Source organism: Myiozetetes cayanensis, unplaced genomic scaffold, assembly GCF_022539395.1.
Source record: "Myiozetetes cayanensis isolate MyiCay16 unplaced genomic scaffold, myiCay2020 scf15, whole genome shotgun sequence".
NCBI classification, from domain to species: Eukaryota; Metazoa; Chordata; class Aves; order Passeriformes; family Tyrannidae; genus Myiozetetes; species Myiozetetes cayanensis.
In genome coordinates this window covers 13489031-13513132 of record NW_026087159.1, presented here as the reverse complement: position 1 = coordinate 13513132, position 24102 = coordinate 13489031, and the positions used below count along the sequence as shown (strand labels likewise).

At 42.8% G+C, this 24102-nt stretch overlaps 1 protein-coding gene across 4 annotated transcripts in view; it reads right to left on the bottom strand.

Annotated features, from left to right (window-relative positions):
* Window positions 1–15843: 15843 nt before the first annotated feature.
* The window catches only part of LRCH2 (leucine rich repeats and calponin homology domain containing 2), a 36173-nt gene continuing 27914 nt past the window's right edge, over window positions 15844–24102 (bottom strand). For all 4 annotated transcript variants that reach the window (XM_050310712.1, XM_050310713.1, XM_050310714.1 and 1 more), the window contains 3 exons: window positions 23163–23300; window positions 22802–22879; window positions 15844–21806 (listed from right to left, as the gene is read on the bottom strand). In XM_050310712.1, coding sequence (XP_050166669.1) covers window positions 21687–21806; window positions 22802–22879; window positions 23163–23300 — 336 coding nt within the window. In that variant the 3' untranslated portion in view covers window positions 15844–21686. The remainder of the gene's footprint in view (window positions 21807–22801; window positions 22880–23162; window positions 23301–24102) is intronic.

Sequence of the window (24102 nt, the reverse complement as noted above, 5' to 3'; positions counted from 1 at the left end):
TTCGTCTGAAATAGTTTCTGGCTAGCTAAGCACACCCTCCTGTCAGGCTGTACTTCAGTCACCGAGCCGCCTGCTGAACGCCTTCTGTGGAAAGAGTGATTCAACTGAGAGACTGACCCCCCACCACAGGACGTGCCTTGGATAGTGATATTTTCATTAAAAAAAAAAAAAAGATCAAAACCAGAATGACTGAGCCTGGCCTTAGCCTATAAACCAACATGTCTTAAGCAGCTATCAACAGCCTTTGGCTTTTCCTGTTTCAGGAGTTGGTAGGAATGTTGGGAATGCTGGTGAGGATTCTTAGTTATCATAATAATTTTTGAAGGGGAAATATGAACCTAGAGGGAGAGGAGCAGAGTTTCCAGGGAAGGGGCTACTCCTTCCCTCGGATTTCATGCTGAAGGTGGTTAGGAATTACTGCCTGTGGATACACCTGCTTCCTTATTCCAGAAAATATTGGATTACAGGCTTTTAAGCACATGGGTTTTTTTTTTGTTTTGGTTTGGTTTTTTTGGTTTGGTTTTTTTTTTTTTTAATATAGATACAGGTATAGGTATAGATTAGATGGGGAGTGAGAGAAATATACAGATACAGGTACAGGTATATAAATAGGTATAGACATAGATGTTAATCTCTCTGAAAGCTTGAGGCCACTGCTTGAGCTCCACTTGTGTAAGAACCTGGTATCTGTGTGAGCATGCACTGCATCACCGGGATCTATTCAGGTCACAAACTCACTTTACATTGACTCCACAACCTTGGCTGAAAGAGGTGGACTCCCAGGTCATACCCTAGCCCAGCTGCTTACTCAGCACCTGCAGCCACAGTGTGACAACATGAAAATGGGGCTCTGCTGAGTGGCAGAACTTCAAGTCAGAGGGTACTTTAGAAATTCAAAGATTGGGGCCAACATTGTGAAAAGAGGCAGCCAGAGGAGGCAGGTTGTGCTGGCAGGGGTGTGTGTGTGTGTGCTTTAAATTAACCAGAAATTCCAGCTGGAAACACACAGCAAAAACTGAAAATACACAAACATTTTAACAGCTAACTTTCAATTTAAATTAATATCAAATCCCCCAAGTCCTGCACATAATTATAATTATTACATCACATAAGTCAATCACATAAGTATAAACATTATGTCACATAAGTTACAACAATTATTAATACAGTAATTTTTCTGTTTCTGGGTGAAATGAGGATGTATGGAGAAGTTCCAGTCAGAAGAAATGATCAGAAATACATCTTAACTTACCAAACACAACACAAAACTTGTGTCAGTACAAACCTGGCTGTATGCCTTAGTCTGTCTCAGGAGGGTCTCCAAATTCAGCCCAAGGATACAGAGATATGAAGGGCACTGCAGGAACAGTGGAGCTGTGGTGCCCATGCCCTGACAGGCAACGTGCTGTGGCTCAGGCTGCATCTTCCCATGGGCAAATTTAGGCATATTGAGAAACAATTCAGACATATAAAGCACCTGTACAAGACTTATGGTATCACTGCTCCATTTGAGGCCCAAATGAATGTGTTATCCCTTCCCAGCTGTAGTCAGTGGGAATGTTTTGGAGCAGCAAAGGCTGGATCAGACCCCTTTCCACCTGTCAGGAATCCTCTCCATTGCCATCCTGCTGCCCTGGCCGTGCAGACCTCAGGGGGGGCACTGTCACCTCTCAGGTGTGGAGCTGTTCCCATCCCCTCACAGCCCTTTGGCTCTGGCTCCAACGAGATGCTGCGATTTTAGGTGGCAATGGGGAGAGCACGACCCTTCCAAAGAGCGCTTTTGGACTTTCAGAACTTCCAAGGCAGTTGCAGGGAAAATTTCAGAACCTTCCAACCTTTTTCTGTGCCAGAGGTAAAAAGAGATCCCCTGTGTCTGATTGTAACAACTGCCTCCAGGAACAGGCACCAGCTGCTGTGTGCTGGGGGACACCACGGCTTTGAGAACACAGAGCAGTGTGAGGAAGGGCACTCGAACTGTGAGGACCAGTTAGTCCTGATGGGTGCCAAAGGGAGCTCTGAGGTGGGGAACCAGCAAGCTCATGACCCACTACTGTCCTATCTACAGTGGTATTTGCTTGGGAAACAGCCCCAGAAGGCCATGAGGGGTTTGCCCATGGTTGGTGATCTTCCTTCTCATCTTTCCACAGCAAAGAGTAGCAGAAATGAGTCATGCTAACCTTCTTGCCTGAGAGCCCTGGGACTTTGGGGGGCAAGGGGGTTGTGGGTGAGTTCTCCCTTCACTGAAATTACACTGTGCTTGTTGGTTTTTTCCTTCTTGTTTTCTGAAAATGATGGGGGGGAAAAAAGTCCCTTGCTGCTGGTAAATGTATGGCCCTGCTTTCAGAGTTTTGCAAGATTAGAATTTAACATTCATGTATTCTCGTTGTGTAAGCTGTTTAAGCAGAAAAGGTCATACTGGACAGATCATTTGAAACAAATGAGAACCATTTGCCAGCAGGGTGAATGCCAGTTCCTGAGTGCTAGAATTGGGTCAGTTCCTGAGAAAATTGGGTTGGAAAAAATAAGTAGTTGGGATTTGAAACAATGGGGCTCCACAATACAACCATCAGTGCTGGAGCACCGGGAGGGACCAGTGAGTGCAGGTTGGTGCTGAACAGTGCCTGCTGGTCCAGCCTCCTCTGGCCACCCTCCTGTCCAAAACAACCCCCTTTGCAAAATGCAGGTGCTTCTCTCTTCCTCTCTTTGTGCTGGTAGCTGATACTTGTGTGTCTCCAGTGCAAACCCCAAGCTGGTCCTGGAGGAGCTCAGCTGAGGGCACTCCAGAGTGCCCCATTCCAGCAAAGCCCGTGTGTAGGAGAGACACCAGTGGCTCAGGGCACACCTCTGCATGAAGGCCACGTGCTCAGACCTTGGCTTGTATCGACCTGTCTGACTGTGGCTGTCAGCAGTGCCCCAGCAAGCTGTGGGACAGACAGGGCAAATCCCTGCACAAGCTGGAGCCTTACAGCCTGGAGGTCAGGGCAGGGACAGGCAGTCAATTTGCAACCTACTGACGATTCTGCAGATGGGGTTAAGTTGCAAAAGACTCCTCCATGAAGCGATGACAGGCTCATGGAAGAAGATGGAACTGGAAACAGCCCAGCTCTGGCTCAGTGGCAAGCTCTGGGAGGGTGCCCTGGCAAAGCTATGAGTTGTTCCTGAGTTCTGTGGCTGGTGGCATCACTGCTGGTTGGGCTCAGCCCCTCACTGTTGTGCTCTCTCGTGCCCACCTTTCCTTGGAGCCCCACAGCATCAGCAGCAAGACAGTCCTGTGCCCAGCAATGGGAAAAACCACAGGGATTGTGTCCCGCTTGTCTGCCTTCCCTGTTGCAACCGTGTATGGAAGCTGACTCCTCTGGTTTGGTCATGAATTAGATTTTTTGGGATTTGTCAGCTGGGTGACTGACTCCTGGAGTCATTATGTGCTCAGGAACGTCTCACAGAAGCTTCCTCCTCCTCCTCCAGGAGCTTGGTCAGGTCCCAGAGTCCCACATCTGCTCTGCACTAAAGCCCAGGGCAAGCAAACTTGTAAAAGTGCCTCTGGGCTGAATAAGAAATTTCAAAGAGCAGAGAGGCCCCTCTCTGCTGGGTTCTTGGGCTCTGACAGATATGCAGCTGCACGCACAAATCAAAAAGTGCTTCTGTAAAAATCTGCTTCTGTTTGACGAAATAAAGGAACGGCAGCATCGTTGCTGAAACCTTTCATTGAAAATGGCAAAGTGGTTGGCAAAGATCATTTAATGGAGCTAAATAAAAGAAGATGGGCCAAACCTCTTTTGGTTAAAATATATTTGATATATTCAACCCATTCGTGCTACACTGGTTCTCTCAAGCAATCCGTTGTCATCCTTGATTAAAATACGGGGATGTGACAGTTCAGAATAAAAGCTTTCAACTTTGCAATTCAGGTCTATGTTTAGAAGCAGCTTTCTATTGGAACAAAATAAAAACTAAAAGGCTCCAGCTGTGAACGGGCCATTCGGTATCGAATAGCCTGAGCCATTGGATCCAAAGGGATAGTTTTGAAATTGCCAGTGGCATGGAAAGTCGATGGCTTGTAAAAGCCTCTTAACTGCCTGACGTTTCAGGGAAGCCAGTCCCCTTTACAGAACTTGCATTAAACAAGGCACCAGAATAAAGGACTCAGTAATTCTGAACAGACCTGTGGCCTCCAGCACAGCGCTGTGGATTGCACTGGAAAGGGGATGTCACCATGAGGAGACAGGCTGGGAAGAGGAGCATGAGGCAGTGGAGACAGACTGAGTGTTGCAAGAAAAGAAACCCCTTCTTTGCACTAATAAATTAAATACTTACAGCTATCATGGGATTTCAGGAAACGCTGGACAGAATCCAGGCTCTCTAGCAATGCACAACGTCAATATTTATTTTTTGGTAAGTGGAGACCTCAGTTTTCCATATTTCTTTGCAGATGGCTACTATCCTGGCTTTGATGGCATCTTAGAAGGGGACAGCAGCTGTTTGAATGTGCCTGTATCATGTAAGCCAACAAGGCAGCTGCCATGGAGCTGGCTCTGCAGAAATCTTTGCTTTCTGTAATCAGTGCTGTTCCCAGAAAGAACGGTCCAGCTGAAAGCTGAGCATCACACACTCCCTCTCCCTGTCAGATGACTCCGTGGCAGGTCCCCGGCTGCACACGAGGCACCCCTTACACACATCCATCATCAGTTCCCTGCAATTCCCAGTGAAATGGTTTCTGTGTGGAACGTGTCTCCCACCTTGGGAACACACCCTGACCAAAGTGTCCACATCCTGCTGGCCCCTGTCTTCACACTGAGTCATCTTCTGCTCCTCGAGCAGTTTCTCCCACAACCTGTACGTGCCCTTTGCCCACACGGGGACTTGCTCTGAGTCTGCTTCCCCTGCAGCTGAGCTTGGGCTGGGGATTTAGCAGAGACTGTGAGGATAATTTCATTCTTGTTGTGGCACAGTGTCAGTTCCAACAAAGGACTCAGTGACTGGGTTCTGCTCTGGCACACCAGAGCCCGTAAAACTTTTGTAGAAAAGATTTACAAGGTGTGCTGAGGAATTAGACTGGAATTAAGCAGACGTATAAAAGAAGAGGTTGAAACTGTTATTGAAGCAGAAACATTTTGCATGGAGTGCTGTCGCAGTAACTGTGAAAACAAGCCTGGCAGCAGAGCAGGACACTGCAGATTGGCCCTGAGGCTGCATGGGGAAGGCAACAGGATTGGCAAAGCAGTGTCCCCAGTGTGCAAAGGGTAGCTGCCTCTGATGGCACCAGCACAGACAGCAAAAGGAGCCAATGCTCCACCTCATCATTCAGGCCTTACTTTACATTCCCAGAGTAAGGACACACTCCTGGCTTTCTCCTGTTTCATCTTTAAAAAGTGATTTTTTTCTCTGCAAGCCTCCAAGCCCTTGGGATAAGTAAAATAAATTTCCCTTTCCTTCTCCTTTAAACTCCATCCAATGTCTCGTACCGGGCAGTTAACAGAGATGTTGGCAGAGGTCTTCTGGTGCAATCACTGTGCAGTTGGACTAATAAGGGAAAAGACAGATATTGTGCACAGTTGAATGCCCTGACCTGGGGTGCCAGGGAACCTGGCAACTCCCACTCTCCTAATTTTTGCCTCCTGCCTTTATCTCCAGCGGGGATGCAGCGCTGCCACTGCAGTAGGCAGGATCTGGAGCCAGTTCCAGAGGGATGAGCACGGGGTCAGTGCATGAGCAGGGCAGCTGCACAGGCAGGAGAAAGGACAAGGTCCAAACCATCATCACAGAATCGTCCTTGAACCCTGAGCTGCAACTCCGAGCGTTTAAAATAGCGTTTTCCCCTGGGGACAGATGTTTTTCCTGGAGTGTGAGGGGACAGCAGTGCTGGCCTTCTCTCCTGTGCCTTCAATCCCATATGGTGACCAGGAACCACCAATGCAAACAGCAGCCCTTCATGGCTCACATAAATATCTCACTGGTGTCCTTTTCAGAGACAGATCTTTGGCATTTCCCCCAGGAGAGAAGTGTTAACCCAGAATAACTGTCTGGGGAGGACAGACAGCCCCTCCATGATATCTGCTGACAGCTCTTATCAGAAAGCCAGTGCTGAATTAGAACTAGCCTAAGTACTGTTAATTATATGAAAAGGTGTTTAAATCTTCCCGTAAAAGAAAAAAATATGAGAAGACACTGAAGTTAGGGATGACCACAGGAAGGATTTCAGAACAGCCAGAATGTGGCTGGAAAGGGATGAGACACATTAGTCCAACAATGGTGTAAACACACACACACATACACACATGGTTGTTTGAAAATACTTAATTTAAGCATCACCTTGAACTCTACGCAGATACAACCAAGATGTTCAAGAACACAAACATCAGTGCCACTTCAAAATAAAAAAGTGCAAGAAAACTCTTTCAAATTTATGTAGAAATTACGGTATGCATCAATCCATATTCTGCACTACACTGAGTTTCAAACACACACTCACACAAAACAAAATTAAAATATAAAGTAGTTATGGCTTACCATAAGGCATCAGGATTTTCCTTTGAGCCAGGTAACACACAACACAAAATATTTATTAGCTCTTAAAAAGCAAAAACCAGAACAGTAAAATGGAAGAAAAAGCCCTGCATATGTTCCTGTTTCTAGAGAGTAGGTTTCAAGCAGCTGCCTGAGAACAGCCAGCCTGGAAGTGTCCCGTGTGTAGAACGCACACGAAGAAATAGGGAAAACCACCAGAGCTCACAAGCATCTGGCTCAACATCCCCTCCCAGGGAGCAGAGTCAGCACATTACACTCATGGCTTGTAGTAAACAGCTCCACAACGATGTGTGAGGGATTTTCCTGCCACATGGTGCAATTTGATCAGGAAAACCTTGATTAGTGCGAGCTGAAGGGTTTGGTGGTTCCACCGAATTTCCAGCAGGCTTCCTGCCTGGCTGTGGACCCCAGCACAGGGACAGTGCCACAGACCCTGCAGCAAGGGGCTTGCTGGGGGCTCTGGGGTGAGTAGGTGGGAAAAGCTTGACAATCCTGGCTGCTCCGAGAGGTCGCGGGTCCCCCAGTTCCCATCACCTGCAACGTGGTGACTGCTGCAGGTCTGCACATCCTGGACCAACATCAGTCCCTCAGCTGTGCACAGGCAGGTCTCCACAGGCAGATGGAGACAGCTGGACCTCCTTATTTGTTGGGGGAAAAAAAAAACCCACAACAAACAAAAGTCTTGTAAAATAGAACACTTTTTATCCAGTGGGAAATTTTGTTGTTTGCATGGGGCTCCTTGATCAAAGAAAAACCTCGCTCCATTGTTATCCTCCTGAGAAATATGTTTTGACCAAAGTCCTGACCAGATGACTGTGGCTTTCAGGCAAACAATAGAGCAGCTGGAAAAAAGTGCCTCAAGCAGTTACAGGCAGATGTGACACTGGTGGGGTGGAGCTGATTCACTGAGAGCTCAGACCTCACATCCTGAGGAAGATCCTGGCTCTCCAGCTATAAACTATTCTCATGCTGAAGAAGGACCTGTTGGCAGGACTGTCCTCCAGGGAGCTGCAGCTCCAGCTGGTTGGTCTTCCCCTCCACCAGCTGGCCAGTGAAATCAGGAAGAGATGTAATTTGCCTTGGGGATGTTCTTGCACAGGTTTGTTCTGCAACAGGAAATATGATTGGGGGAAAAGGGTAGAGCAGACTCTTCTGTCAGCACTGAAATCCCCGTGCACACAGAGCATGGACACATTTGGGGACAGTGAAAAGGAAAGCAGAGGAGCAGTAATCCAGGGGAGACTGATGAGCTGCTTTGCAGCTCTGCTCTCTGCAAGGCATTGCTGGCAAGGTTCCTTTCCCCAGCAGCTGCTGCAGGCCTGTGGTCTGCCAGGGAAGGTGAGGATGGGATAACAGGGTGGTCTGGCTAATCCTGCTCAGCTGTGCTTGGAAATTCAAGCTGTCCCCTGCCATGCTGGCAGTGGGAGAGCCTGATTCCAGCCAGAGGAGTCCCTGGGATGTTGGGGCCAGAAGGTTTTGCCAGAAAATTTATCAGCAGTTTATAGCAGTGATGAAGGATTAGGTCGACATGACCAGACCTGAAGGTAACACTGCTCAAAGCTCTCCAAAAGCACAGCAGATTAGCAAAGCCAGAGCCCTGGGTGGGCCATTCCCAAACAAGTCTCCCAAAGGTCCTTTTTAATAGGGGCTGTGTTGGGTTGGCCTTCTGGAGAAGTTCACAGAGCAGCATTTGCACCAACCACAGCCTTTTGCCTTGGGTTAAAGAAATGTAAGGAATTACATGTTTGATATAAATCAACAACATTTGATTCCCCACAGACAAAGGAGTGCGAAATTGCCAGAGCCAAAAATCTGATGTCATGGAGAATGTGCAGTTCCCAGTCCAGTGAAAAGATGAATTGAGGCACTACTGAAGAGCTATAAAACTGTGACGTGCTGGTTCAGTCCCTGCAGAGACATTACCCCACAAAGCAAACAAATGCCTGAGTTCCCAGCCAACAACTGCTGAGTGTGTAGAGTTTGTAACACCCGACAAGCCACCTCTTCCAAGGACTCCTGCACCTGGAAGTCAAGTGTATCCCAGAGTCCAGGGCAGTGACAGGACAAGCAAGAATGGCTTCAATCTGAAAGAGAGTAGGTTTAGGTCAGATATTAGGAAGAAATGCTTCCCTGTGAGGGTGCTGAGGCCCTGGCACAGGTTGCCCAGAGAAGTTATGGATCCCCATTCCTGGAAGTTGGATGGGGCTCGGAGCAACATGGTCTCTAGTAGCACGGGGGGTTAGAACTGGATGGTCTTTAAGGGCCCTTCCAACACAAACCATTCCATGATTCCATGACTCTGTGCTCAGTGTCTGAACTCCCTGGAGTGTAACTTCAGCTTACAGGGATGCTGCAAGCCAGGGCTTTGGAAAACCCGCTGCTTCCAGCTCTCAGCAGCAGACCAGAGCACGGCACCTCCCTGTCACAAGTTGGTCTCACCCTGCCGGGCTGTGCAACAACTCACAGTTTACTCTCAGTGAGGTAGATTATCACATTTGCCAAGAGAGAGATTATATTCACACACAAAGTGGGGGGAAAATGCAAGAGAGTGTGGCTCCTAGTCAAAACAATACGGTTCTCACACTGCATTTCTCATGCTTGGGCACCTTTAGAGGCACTGCCACCTCCAAAACAGAGCCAGGCTGGGATAGTTTAAATGCAGATCAGTTAGTGATAGGAGAGAACCAGCATTTGCTCCAGGTTCACCTTGAAGGCAGGGTTCAGACAGTTTAAAGACCGGCTTTACAAACAAAACCATTGGGTAACACCGAACACCTGAAGTCTCATAATTGAGAAATACAGAATTCTTGTGTGCACAGGCTCTTGTGGGTGTGCAGGATTAAGCCCAAAGATCATACTGGTATTTCCTACTAGTTCCCTTCTCTGACTTTCACTGGTGCCATGTTCTGTTGTTGGGGCTTGCCCTGTGTTAGTAAGAGTTGGCTTTGTAGATTTGAGTAATACTATAAAGATGTATAACAGGAAAAAGAAATATTTCAACAGGCTTTAAGAAATATACTAATAAATCCTTCACCAATACATTAATCAGTTACCACTTTCAAGACGGATTTTAGCTGGTGGAAGAATATTTGTCTTAATAGGGAAAAGAAAAACATTTATTTTAATGAAAGGATTTCAGCAGTTTGCCTGCTTTTGTGAGACATTCCTTAATCCTGTGGGTGCAGCAATCTGCACTCTTCTGAAACTGAGTTGTGCTCTCATCAATTCCTCAAAGTTGGCTGAGCAGTGACTTTACTCAGTACGTTTTTAATTCAGCTACAGCCTTGAATATTGAAGAGTTGCTTTCTTCTCCCAGTCCTACACCACCTGTCTCTGCAGAAAGCCCCTGGGAACGTGCTGCAGGAACAGAGGCATCCCATGATACTTTCTTAATGAAATCCTACTGACCATTGAGTCCCTTGAGGCAGGAAGTCCCTTGATCCATGCACTGGCTCAGCCCAAACCATCTGATATGGCTCATTATACACCAAACCATATTTAACTGAACAGGGTTTGAACAAAACCCAGGTATTGATAGGAACAGGATAAGCAGGAAGGTCTCCACAGACATTCAGCCACTGAAATGGGCATGGCCTCGCTGCTCCAGGGCATTGCCTTTAGTGCCACAGGCTGGGATTGCAGGTGGGGATGGACAGCAGCACCTCCTGTCTCTGCTGGGCCAAGAGCTGCCAGTTCAGCCTGGTGTCCACCCTGGGGCAGAGGGGCAAGCATGGGGATCCTGTGCTGGCTGTGTGTGAGAGAAGGGGCTGGAGGGAGAAGAGAGGGGGCTGCCCAGAACAGAAGGGACAGAGCTCAAGAAGAAGCAAACAAGCCACAGCCTTGACTGATCTTCCAACCCACAGCATCTGTCCCTCCTTGGCTCCCTATTTTATAGTCTGAGAATATCCAGCATAAACCAAATTTTCCCATACTTTTAGTTTTCATGCGTGTGAAGGTTTGGCACAGAAAACATCCATCAGAGGTCAGAAATTTCTGGTCAGCACAATAAAAGTTAACCACTGTCTTCTTCCCGCTGGGGGAGGAGGCAAGTAAATAAACTCCCCAGCCTTAATCACTTTTCACAGCCCAATTTCAAATGCCTCATTTTGACTAGAAATTTGTCTCCTACACAGTTTAAAAAATTTCTGGCCTGCAGCAGCACTTTTTGTGGGTGCTTTTCATGACCACTCAAAACTGTGAGCCTGATGAGTAAACAGTGTGGGGCAGGGTAAAAAATGCCTTTGGATTCCCTTGGTCCATCAAAATCACAGCAGGCCTGACAAATCAACCAGCAACAGAGATACATTTTCATATCAGTCCAGCTGTTCATTGTGGAAATATCAGAGCATAGTCATTTGTGAAGAGATATCCCACCTTCTGTTCTGCCAGCTGACAGGGGCACCTGTCTGCTCCCCAGCTGTTTTCCTAAAAAAATAATGGGATTTGGCACAACCCACCACCCACAGCTGTCTAAAGGCTGTTGGCCAACCAGGGTTTCCTGAGGCCCCATCCTGGGGAGCCCAGAGCCAGCAGGCAGGGTAGGACACTGCGGGTCAGAGCCAAGGCTGGAGGGACCTCGGGAGATTGTCTGGTCCATCCAGCTGGGCAGAGATGGGCCAAACACACTGCCAGTCAGGCAAGTGGTTCAAAATCTAAGCAAGACACATTTTAGACCCAGGTTAAGTCATCCACTCTGTTGAGCAAGGGCTGTAGGGGAGGCAGGTTTGGAGCTCGCCTGGTTTGCTGAGGGGATGCCAAGACTGTCCACGCTCAGCGGCACTGCTGGAAGCTGAGGGAGAACTGAACCCCCTTTAGGAGGCCCTGAACAGGACCCAGGTGTGTCTTTTTTTTACAGTGTGTCACTGCCACATCCTTTGCTTGGTTTTGGGTTGGTTTTTTTTCCACGTTTATAAGCTCAGAAGGGTAACAGTTTCGGTGGCATCAAGTAAAGGTGTTTTGCATAAACAAGCTGCAAAAGTGGCAAGCAGCAGAATGCTCTGCACTCCTGGAGATCAGAGTGCAGGAGCAGCTCTCTGTCACCAGAATAAAGGGGGTTCAATGTCTGTGGGCACAGCACAACCTGCACTCAGCAGTGAACACGAGGTAAGTCAAGCTGCAATGTTGTCAAGCAGCTGCAGCCTGTTGGGAAGTGAAAACTACCTACATGTTCATGCCATTGTTGAGTAAACTGTCAATTTAGACACAAAATTGTTGTGGCTTTGAAAAAGACAACAATAAGTTTAGTTTTAAAAAAATTCCTTTTTAGAGAAACTAAATTTACCGTTCGGTGCATAAGGCTTGTTTGGTTTATGTTGAAGTCCAAGTGAAAAAACCCAGATGGTGGCGAGGTTTCTTTCCCCATCTGTACCTGAGGGAACAGAAGTAAAAAGATCTGCTCTGTTTTATAGATTTCTTCTAAGTACATTATAGCAAGCCTGAATTTGCTTTCAATAAAAACATAACTCCTTGCAGTTTGTTGATATCTGCAAAGGCCAGATGATGTCAATAAAAGAAATGAAATCCCAGTTTGGAGCCACAAAAAATCCGGAAAGAATCAAGTATTTTTCCTAAATACAAGGTTTGTCATTTCAATGTATGCATCAAACACAACTCTTGAACTCACAGGGGAAGAACTTTGAATAAAATGTTAATGTAAGTTATCGAAAAGAGCACAGTCAGGCACAGCCTGTGTGATAAGGCTCTTTCTAAGCCACCAGCAGGAGTGAAAAATTGGCAAAGGGAGTTTTGAAGCTCCCAAATACACAAATAAGTCTCGATGATGCCACATACAGGCAATACTACAAAACTGGATAAACAGGCCAGCATGGGACAGCTCACAGAAAGGGCAATAACACTGAGTAAAACATTAGGTAGCAGACAGAATTATCACTCTTGACTACCCCAGTGAATCAAGACTGTCTTCTTTTGCAACCCTTAGTTTGCATATACAGGAGGAAGGAAACTGAGAATTCCCCTGCCATTTCACCAGAAACAATAGAACCATCATTTAAAATATTCCTGGGAAACAGAAGTTTATGTCACTTGAGCCAAAAATTACCAGATTATCACTGTTGGCAGAAGTATCTCAATTTCATCACTCTATAAATGTCTAGGAGAGAAGGAACAGAATGAACTCACTGTTTCAGTAGACAGTGGAATCTGCAAACTAGACACATCACCCAGTGATTAGTGGATGAGAACAGCTTTAACATAAACACTATTTGTAAGTGAATTCAATATTACTTATTCTTTTCTAAATTATACCACTGCAAGTTTTCAGAGATAATCCTGCTTTGGCTTTTGTTTCTCAGGGGCTGAAGAATACATAGAGTGTGGGATGGTTTGTCTTAACAAATATTCTTAAGAAGTTCATGCACTTAGAGGCTTCTGACAGGAAACAGAGCGTTTGTTGCTGCTTTGCTTTTTTCTTCTCTTTCTGATAGGAGAAGATGGCACTCTGGAGATCAAAAGCAAGTGGATGAAATGAACAATGTGGCATCAGCTCATGATTTCATACCTGTCTATCTGAAACATCATACATTTATGAACACAAATTAACATTTACACTTATAAGTATTTTTCACTCAAGCAGCAAAAGGATTTCAAAAAACCCACTAACTTTGGAGGAGGAGAAAAAGCAACAAACCTTGTTGAACTGCTGAAGAGCAGGAAATGCAGCTCTAGCAGTTTTGTGGAAGATAAAACTGGTAGTATGCCATTGTCTGAGTCAGAGTTAATTTTCATCTTAGAATCATAGAATCATAGTAATCATTAAGGTTGGAAAAGATGCCTGGAATCATCCAGTTCAAGCAGCACCAGCGTGTGCACCATTAAACCATATCCAGGTACCACATTCACGTGGCTTTTGGACACTTCCAGGGATGGTGACCCTCCCAGTCAGTCCAGGTAGGCACATCCACAGCCTTTCCCTCATCCCTGGTCACAAAAGGAGATCAGGTTAGTCAAGCAGGACCTGCCTTTCACAAAGTTGTCAAGATTCTGATAATGAAATAACTATAATAAAGCCACAATTATAATACTCCAGAGATAGATGTTTATTGAGTTGCTGAAAAATAGAAGTATTCCAGCAAGTCTGTCACATTTAAATGTTAGCTAAAAAAAAACCCTACAGACGTTCCAGACATAGTCTCATTCTTTTACTTCCCCACTATAATGAAAATTATGTTAAAAGGATATAAAATCAAACCTTTAGCAATCACCTGTGAATTTCAGAAAAGTTGACAAGTTCTTATTTCTCTTATATTGCCCTTACTAACAACTACAGGCTATTGTGCTGAAGTTATGCACTGGTCAGCTCTGAAGGCAATGTGTTCTAAGCTGTGAAAACTAGGTATTTGTAGCATAATTCGCTCTTTGGCTATATAATCAGAATATAATTAGCATTAATTTTTCATTATTAACGAGGCCTAACTAATTAAAACCTCTAATAACTACATACACGCTTTCCAGACAGATTTAATCCGCTAAAGTCATTGCCACATTAGACTTTCAAACATTTTAAGAAATACTCTTGGCAGGGTTGGAACAGCCATTTGAGTGAGATTTGTAGCCAGCCAGATGACTGACTGATGTGTTTGAACACAGAATCAGAAACAGAACCCTGTGAAAAAAGAGGAGTAGCCTTTTTTTTTTTTTCCTTTCCCCCAAATCTCATGGTCTCCACAAACCTAGAGTATCAGAACAGCACCATTTGCCTGGGGCACTGCAGTTCCATCCACCCCTGGCATGCAGAGATGTTAATCGGGAAGTTAAAAGGCTACAGTGGATCGTTGCCAATGCAAACCTGCAGCTGCTGAGAGCAAGATGTGTTCTGTAATCAGGACCTGAAGGGACACTGTAAGGGCAGACACAGCACGAGAGCAGACACTGCAGGTGCCTGAGACTACAGGGGTAGATCCCAGTCAGAAGGGAAGAGTTCTATTAGCAGGAGTTCACCTTCTTTGATTCAGGAAACAGCAGCTCAGTGTGATCTGCCCACATTGCTGCAGTCAGCAAGACCTCCACAGACCTAAAAACAACTCCTGAAGAATCTCTGGGTGGTGGAAGCACCGCAGTGAAGATCATTAAGTATGTTGGGTGCCTTCAGTTCCCACAGCTGCTGGAACCACAGCAGCCTGCCAGCTACAAGCACCTTTACCAGAGCAGGTGGTGTGAACCATCTACATCGTGTTCACAGATGGAGCCTGCGATTTACCAAACTTTTAACACATCCTGACTCAGTGAAAAAAGTCCATGTCTGAGACATTTTAGCCACAGCTGATAATCAACATATAAAAGGAACGTACGAGTTTGTGGCACTCTGATCAGACCTACCAAGCTCAAATTAATAATAAAATCGCATTGTGAAGCTTCGTGACTTTTACACTTCTCTCATGTGGGAATCACAGAGGATTATTTGTTTACTCCATTTTGATTATTCAAGAGTGACCTTCCCAATGAAGATTTACAAGGACAGACATGAATCTCATGGTTCATGGAATTCAGCCCAGAACAGAGGGTTCTGAACAGGATATCATTCCCCTTTAACACTCAAAAAGCCCTTTCATAAGAGGGAAGTTTTCTTTAGAGCTGAAAACTGAACAACAGGCTCAGAACATTTCAACTACTGTGCCAAAATGTGCTTCAGCAGAAAACAAAGAGCAGCAGCTGGGTGTGTGCAGGTGAAGAACAAGGTCTCACAGGGGAAAACATCTCACAAAAAAGAGTACTTTCAAGTCTAAAAATAAAATTGTCCACATCTCTAAATAATCCAAAAGAAATTAAGGTAAAATAAACGTCATCATACAAAAATTCTCTTTTAACCTCCATTTGAATAACCCAACTTAACCACAGCTCCAAAACCTGGCAGTTCTGTTTCCCTAATCTGGATCTAGTAATTAATGACTGCAAACCACACACAGAAGATTATCTGTGCTATTGCCAGGGAACAGAAGGGAAGCAGATCACCTCTGTCAGGAGGAGTTTCCATACTGGAATAAGCTTATCATCAGCAAGACTCAAAAAACGATGTCGTTCCAAATATAAAAGCCAGAAGACTTTGGGTGGTTTTCATGTTGTGTAAGACAGGAAAGTGTGTAAATGTATAAAGACAGGGCTACAAGTGAAGGCACCTTGATCTGCACATATTGTCACCACTGTTTTCCCTGCTGGTGAAAGCCCCACACACTCCAGCTGTGGATGTGTCCCACGCCCCTGGGTGGGGGGGAAACACCCAGTCGGTGTTTCTGTAGCTTGGCAAGGAACACATTTCCTGGTCACTCATCTACCGAAATGACAACACAGACATTTGAGAGAACATACAACAAATTCTCATTATTTACTACAAATATATAAAAACCGAAGGGAAATCAAATCGAATAACTTGACTACATGGAAGTTATGAAACAGTTTGTACTTTATACACAGCGTATGTACACTGGTCTTGGAAATGGGCGGTTTATCCATGCAAATTTAATACAAAACGCTATTTACAAAAAAAAGTAAGAGTAAGAACATTTTTCAAAAGAAACATGTTATGTTGGAAGCTCCAGTAATAATGGAAATCCTGAAAAAAAAGGCTTAATACAGTATAGTACAAGTAGACAATCTTCAGAAGTGTGGGAGATGCACTTTACAAGAACATGAAATGCAAAACAAATTGAAATGCACTATCAAAAATTTTCCAAGTATATACACAATTTGAGCATCTGTTTTTAAATGATCACTCTCCAGCTGTGCCTCAGAACTTCTTCTGCCACGTCCTGCACACATTTACATATTGACCATTTGGTTACACTGCATTTTCTGAGTTTTATAACCACGAGTTACAAAGTAAAATAACTGAACACCAACTGAATGGTAATTGCAAATCAATCACATTTTCCTTGTTCTAGACATTACATAATAGTAAAAACTATTCACATTATTCCCACTGCATTCCCCCAGACCACCCTTTTGCAATACACCTGTGCATGCCCTTCCCGGGAATCCCAGCCTGGCATTACTGCTGGTGCCACAGCCAGCAGTTCCCATGGCTGCAGCAACGCTTCCTGGAACACATCCTTTCAAAAAACACAACTGGATCAACATCTGCAAGTGAAGAGCACGACCCTGCACGTGCTCCAGAACGCACATCAGCACTGAACAGCTACTGGGAGTTCCCACGGCAGGTATGGCACGACCAGACCCTACACAAATATAGTCATTTTGGAGGTATTTCACTGGTTGATTCATTTTAAAAATGAAACAAATTAAAAAAGTATCCTTGTGGCATTTCTCAGTATTTTACAATCTGCCTCCATAAAAGTTTTGGGGGGGGGAAGTTTTGTTTGCTTTATTTCACATGATTTTGGAAGAACTAAGGAAATCCTCATCAGCGCCAAGAATTCACTTTAAATGACTGACTTAATGTTGTAGCTGAGTTACAAAACTATTTTTTGAGGGAAGTTCTGATGTCACTGAAGTCTTACAATCATAGACTTGTTTGGGTTGGGAAACCTTTGAACCGATCAAGTTCAACTGCAAACTTACCACTGCCAAAATGAAAAGTTACCCAAAACAACTAAATTTGCTGCCAGTCTGAGCTATCCTTCCCCTTCAGAATTTGCTAAGATACTGCAGTAACCACAGAAAAACTTTTTGGTTTTTGCTTGTTTGAAGGTTAGGATTCTCAAATGGGTATGTAAAAAACACACTGAAAATTCTTCTTTGAAAATGTAGTCAGCTATAAAACATTTGAACTAAAAATGACTGATTGGAGGATTTTATGATAACTTGTATTCCTTCCATGGAAATTAATCAGGCACCTTAGAGCAATTCTGCCTCCCTTTGCCTCTCGTGTTAAAAAAAAATTAAAATCAAAACCAGTGAGGAAACAAATACTTCATATAACCACAATTTTAAGATGCTGTCAAATTGCACTATGTGAAATATTTAAAAGACAAATAAAGCAAGTAGGCAATTTATTATGTAAGAAACACAAGAGCCAGAGCTGCTCCTGTGCAGCTTTAAACTGGATTCAGTTAATCACATATATTCTCTATTTTAACAGTGAAGATCAGCAGAAACTTTCTTGACAGGGAGTAGTAATTTATCTTCACATTTATTTTACAAAACGAATCTGTACCTTGAAATTCTTCATTAAAAAGACACACTTCACCTTTCCCTCTGTAAATGAATGACACATCCCAGTATGCTGATACACAGAACAAACCCAGTAACACTGTTTTCATTCCCTCACGTGAGAGCACAACGTGAGTTATGTCCTTGGACATCTACACTTTGCCTTTCCCATTCCTGGTCTGAATGAACTCTTTTTTTTTTTTTTTAAATCCCAGTGTTGTGTATGTTGGGGTGGTGTCTTGTTTGCTTTTGCTTTTCAAGTAGAGATCCTCGTGAGAGAAACACACACATTAACTTTATTGAGGAAGCAGGGATATCTGATCTGCAGATACAAACCCAACCCTCCTGTCTGCAGAAGTGCTATAAACACCCTCAGCTTGCTCTTTGTTGAAATCAGTTGGATCAGCTCCCTTTCAAACAAGCATTTAAGGAACCAGCAGAAGGAAGTGCCAGACCTCCTTCCTTCTCTTCAATACCAAGACACATGGAAGTTCTCTTCTAGTGAAAACAGATGTGTTTGAATTTGGCAACACATTTATGTCAAAAATCTGAGGAACCTGCCACGAAATGACAGCTGAAATAAAGTTTTCAGTGCAATAAATAACTGATGGTTGTCCTCACCCACAATTTTATTAAGGTAACACAGTTTCCCACTGTATGAAAGCTGTGCTTCAATGCCATTTTTCCTACCATCTAAATACTCTATTTGGCATATCAGAAAATTTGTACTAAAGAAAATGCATCAGTCTAACATTTTACAGATTTGACTTACCAGACATCACTATTTTCAGTTAAGAATTTGACACTGAAGTCTGCTCTTGTCATACAAGTTTAAGCCATGTTTGCTTTCGATTCCAGCTCAGGTGTTTCATAAACAAGAAAGGTGAAAATCTTTACTGAGGTCAGGACTAAAACTTGCCTTGATTTCACTAAGGTTAGGATTAAAAAAAAAATAAGATTCTTATGACTCATAGTTATTTAGTTTCAAATTAATTCCTTCATGTTTTATGATCATAGTTCTTGATTAGATTTTGGAAGGCCTCCAGATAGGTGGGTATAGATGGTTTCCTGCATGCCCAGCAGTGCCCCAGCTGGCACTGGAGCAGCAGTGCTAGAAACGGGAAACACTTCTGACATTAAGAGTAGGAAATCACCCCCTTCACAACAATTAATGTCACTGCTTTAAGATCTCACCATATCTGGCACATTATTGCTTAAATGAAAGATCATTCACAAGTGACATACTGCATCCTACGACATAAACCAGAAAAAAGACACAGGCCAGAAGCCCTGTCACTGTGCTGACTCACTCTCTAAATTTACAGTTCATCCCACATTATTGCAGTAGCTTTGAAGAGCATTCACAATAACTAAAGCACCCTGGTTAACTCAGGAAAACTTAAGGCAGCTTCCTGAAGCTTTTAATGTTGACTCTTTTTCATGTCCTACGTAAAAACTGAGCAACTGCAACAGGAACTGAGCAGGCCCCTGGTTTTAAGAATCCCATCAGCTGTAGCAGCTGGGGGATGGCATCACATCCTGAACAAAACAGAAGGGTATCTCAAACACTGTACATGTTTGGAGCAGGGATTCTGGAACCACAGCAGTTCACCAGTGCCACTGGTGAACATAAAGAAGAGGGAGGAAAGTGGCTGGCATGCTACATCAAGAGAATTCCTAACATTTACACTGTGCTGTAACTTTATAAAATTAGTTCAGGAAAGAAAAAAAGCTACTTTAAGATCAGAAAACTTATTTAAATATGACAATGACAATTTATAGTTCTCAACTCTATGGCTCACACTGAACTAGAACTTTGCTCTGGTATCAGCAACAACAATGAAATGAAAGACAGGAACTTATTGGTTTTGAATGGCTGGATCCTTCAAATGTAGCAGGCAAGTATTTTGCTTAGTGACTTATACTACTTTTTAGTTTTATTTCTTGCATGACTTATTAGATACTGACTTTAATGAAATTAGAGACTAAAGTTGTTAAAATGAATATTAAGGAATGATTCAAAAACCAGTTAAGAGAGATTTGAAATACCATATTTCAAAGGTCAGGGCAATCCAGTTTCCTTAAACACAAATTTATCTAGGCTAGGATTTATATCTAGGGCTTTGCAAATTGAGTTATATACCAGCCTCTCCATAAGCTGTATTTTAAGAAAACCCTATATAAACAATAGTAGGGTTTAACTATTACACATACACCAGTTTGTTTTAATGGGTTTAAAAATAAGTTTTGGTTTTTTTTTTTTAAACTTTTCATGAGAAAAAGGATTTTTCCTGTCAGCTATTGACTTTAGGGACTACAGTAGAAGGAGTACACAATACTCCTCCATCATTCTTTTATGAATTATATTACAATTGGAAAGAACAGAACAGAATCAAATCTTGTTACGTGCTAGGCAAACACATCCCTCAATCAAAAATAATCGAATATATAATTGAAAATAGAAAATAATAATCGAGATAGAATATAACAATCGAAAATAGAAAATCTGTGACAGTCGAAACATTGTTTTTAATTGAGCTACCTATTAATGAAGAACAAACTAACAGAAACAGATTTCCTATGAAATGTACGGAATTCTTTGCAATTTGTTTAGAGAAGAACTCAACTGTGTATGGTTTCAGAGTGTTCTCAAAACACCACGGATTTGTGCAGAAGCAAACAAACACAAACTCAGAAGTTGCGAAAAACCACCACAGTGGAAACTTTCCCTTTCCACATTTATGCAGAAAAATCTCCTGTCTCAGCACAGTGACGTTTCTACAAACTGAGCAGAGTGCTGTGCCACACTCGTGTAGAAACCCCACGAACACCAAAGAGAAACACCGATACTTCCCAACTCAGTTATGGATATACCTGTTGTAAAAATGTAATGTGAGATCAGGAGCAACATGACGCAAAATCCTGAACATCACAGCGTAAACCTGAGATTTTGGCAGTTTTATCAAAATTGTCCTAAATTACTCTGTATGAATCACTAGTCCTCATGTCTTACTCGTTGTATTTGTTTGTCCCAAACAAAGAAAAGCAGACAGCTTTTTTTTTGTCCAACAATACATTAAACCAAAAGTGATTAGGTATTATCAAATTAAATATCATAAATAAAAAGTATTTACAGTATTTTCTAATTATTAGACAACAAATAACCAATTAAATTGTGCAACAAACTTAAAACACCCAACATCAAAAATGTGAAGTATTACTTAAACCTTCACATAGTGATTTTACAAAAAAACTATTAAAATATTAAAAAATTTCCATCGTATATCTATTTTAAACAAAGAAATTTCAAAAATGTTTAAGACTATTAAGAATTATCAATTACACAGGCACTTCACATGTAAACAATCTACAGTACAACTTAAAAAAAAATATTTGGCACCAACCTAGAAGACTGGAAAAACTCAATAAAATGTGTCCTTTTCCCATTGTATGCTTTGTGTAATCACCATACACTCAGACTCAATACTGGCAATGTTAGAAGTGCGTAAAAGTTACAATCAGGAGTGCAAAAAAAAATAAAGAACGCAAATATTAAGCTTTCAGAGAGTGAAAGGGGATTACAAGTGATCAGTTGCTCATCTTTACCATCACACCATGGCTACATTTTTGTCTTACCTTTAAAATAAAATGATTGACTTGAGAGATTAAAGTGACAGGGGGTGTGCTTTGTACTTCTCAAATAACTCAAACATTTTCCATGTAAAAAAAGAAATCCAGCATTTAACTGTAACACTGAGATGTTAAATGGCAGCTTTTAACTTAACTAGAAAGAGAACCTGATGCTACCACAATCTCTTTGTACATCCAATTACGAAAGAACGAAAGATTAATTATGGTCTTTCAACTGTGAACTGACTCCAAGGTTTTCACACACAGCTCCAGAGTAAGGCTCTCTACAGCATCTGGACAGATGTTAGTTTTTGATGGCTTGGGTGTTCCCATGTAGGAGGCTGAAGTGCCTCAGAGCAATCCATATCAACAGAGCAAACGGGAAGTTGTTGAGCTTCCAAGAAGTCACGTCACACGGAGGAAAGCTGAGACACTTTCAACGCTGGCAATTCAAGCAGAGCTTGAACTGTGAGGCCAACCTTCACCAGACCCCTCTCCTCCAGGATGTGATGAGGCAGGCAAAGTCTCTCCTGCAAAATAACACACTACATTTAACAAGTCACATCCATTTTTGCCCAGGGTTGTAGCAAACACATTGTCTCTGAAGTCACACATCGCTAAGAGGAAAAACATCTTTGGCCTTAAATTTCGTATGTGGCTCCCTACAGTGACAGAATGAGCAGAACCTTGTTAGAGTTGAGATCTGTGGAAAGTGTTAAACTAGGAAAGCCTCAGAAGATACATAAAAGATTCAAAAAGTCAAAAGCTGTTTCTTTTCATAAGCAGCTCAATAAACACCAGCTGATGGGTGCTGGTGGCTCAGTGGCTTTCTTCCCCCTTCCCTTCTTCTGTAGACTTAATATAACTTTTTCCCTTGGGAAAACCAGGAAGTGTTGGTAGAGTCAATAATGATCCATTCTCCAAGAAAGTCATCTTTCAGTTTCAAAATTCAGCATAAGCTGGTTAATTTTCCCAACTGCCAGCTGGTGCTACAAGTAATTTGGGGGGTAAATCTCAGAATCTCTGACTTCTGAAGGGCCTGTGACTCCATACTAGACAGAAGCTGTGGCAGAGCAGCAGCCCAGGCTTCTAAATCCATGAAGTAATTTTCTTGTTGCACTAACAGGGAATCAAGGGAGTTTTTTGTCTCATGATATGCAGAAAACGGTTGACTCAATTTTTTTCCCCTCATACAAGGAGGTAAGAGGATAAGTTTGGGCAACATAAACACAAGTAATGGACTGCAACTATGGCTGTGCTAAAAAAGACAGCTAGTCAGTCAGGCTACAGACTTCTGTAAATGCTGGATATTTCCCGAAATTCATGCAAAGTGAGTTGTTAAACTCAAGACTTCCAAAATTAAAACTACACCCTCTCACATCAGTTGTTTTGTTAAGGTAACAATTTATTTTACAAGGAGATCAGTAGTATTTTTACTGTGAGGAACTACTCCCAGAGCCCCCAACTTGAGCATTAGCTGACATTTTCTGCGGTTATTCATAAGTCAATAAAGCAATCAGTGTACCTGTGGAACGCCCAGTTTTTTACAAGCATCAAGGAAGTTTTCAACATTTCTTCGGCACTTTGCCATGCTGAGTTTAGGCTGTAAAGACAGGATGTTAGATCTTCATCAGACATTTGTGAAGGACTGTATATTTCTGATGTAAATTCACTTACAGTTGCTCAAAAACATTCTGTGAAGACTCAGTATGTAAAAATAGCTCTTAAACTAAACATCTGAGCCTTGTTTAATGCTCGTTCCAGAAAAACCGAAGAGGGGAGTTTAGCAAATTAATAATGGTAAACATGATTCATGATGTTTTAGTATTGAAATTCAAAAACTTGCTCTCATGCAAGATGTAAGAGAAGTGAGATAAATGACCTACCACTGCTGGCGATGGGACGTGAATGCTGGCAACAGATCGTGGCCTTATGTGATTGGCTAAATGGCAAAGAACCACCCCATCCATCAACGCTGCTCCAATGTCATCTGGCAAAATCACCTTCAACCTTGACTCAAGATTCTATAAAAAAGGCCATAACTGAGTTACTTTCAGCATTAGCTAATTTTTAATTTTAAACCCGGGGTATTTTAAAGAAGTTTAAAAGGAACGTTTTAATACAAAAGTAAACGGAGTCAATTTACACTTTACTAAGTATAAATACACTTTTCTCCTTCTTACCCTTATGTTCCCTTTGTTTTGCTGGGTTTTTCTTATTTTGCCTTTTTTTTTTTTTTTTTTTTTAATTACACAACTGCATACATTGAGAAAAACATTCTCCCACCAATGTCCAGGATACACAGCTCTCAAACCCACAAAATGAACTCACTATCTGTAACAGGAAAGCACAGAACTTTAAGGACAGGAATGTCATACTCAGTATGTCATCACTTGTACTGATGACAGTTAAATAGTGCAGGTGGCCATGAAGTGTCCACTCTTGTGTTGCAAAATGGAGGAGGCAAAAAACGATTTTCCCCACCCCAGCAAGACTTCACTTCTCAGGAAGTGAACCAGACAAACAGAAACATCCTTCCCAGGAGTCACACTGGAGTGCTGAACTGCTATGATTCAGTTAATTATAACTGTTAAATATCTTGAGAACAGAACTACACAGAAAACTACTTATTGGAAAGCTGAAATGCAGATCCCATTCAGTGTTGTGTAACTTGTAGTGACACTCAACAAGCATCTGGCTATTAAGGAAATCATCATCATTTTTCTTCAAGTCTCAGGTCAAACAGTAGCAAACACAAGCAGACTTACTGTCTCCCTAAGAAAAGCTACAACCTCAGAAAGCCAAGATAATAAATCATTTTTTGTT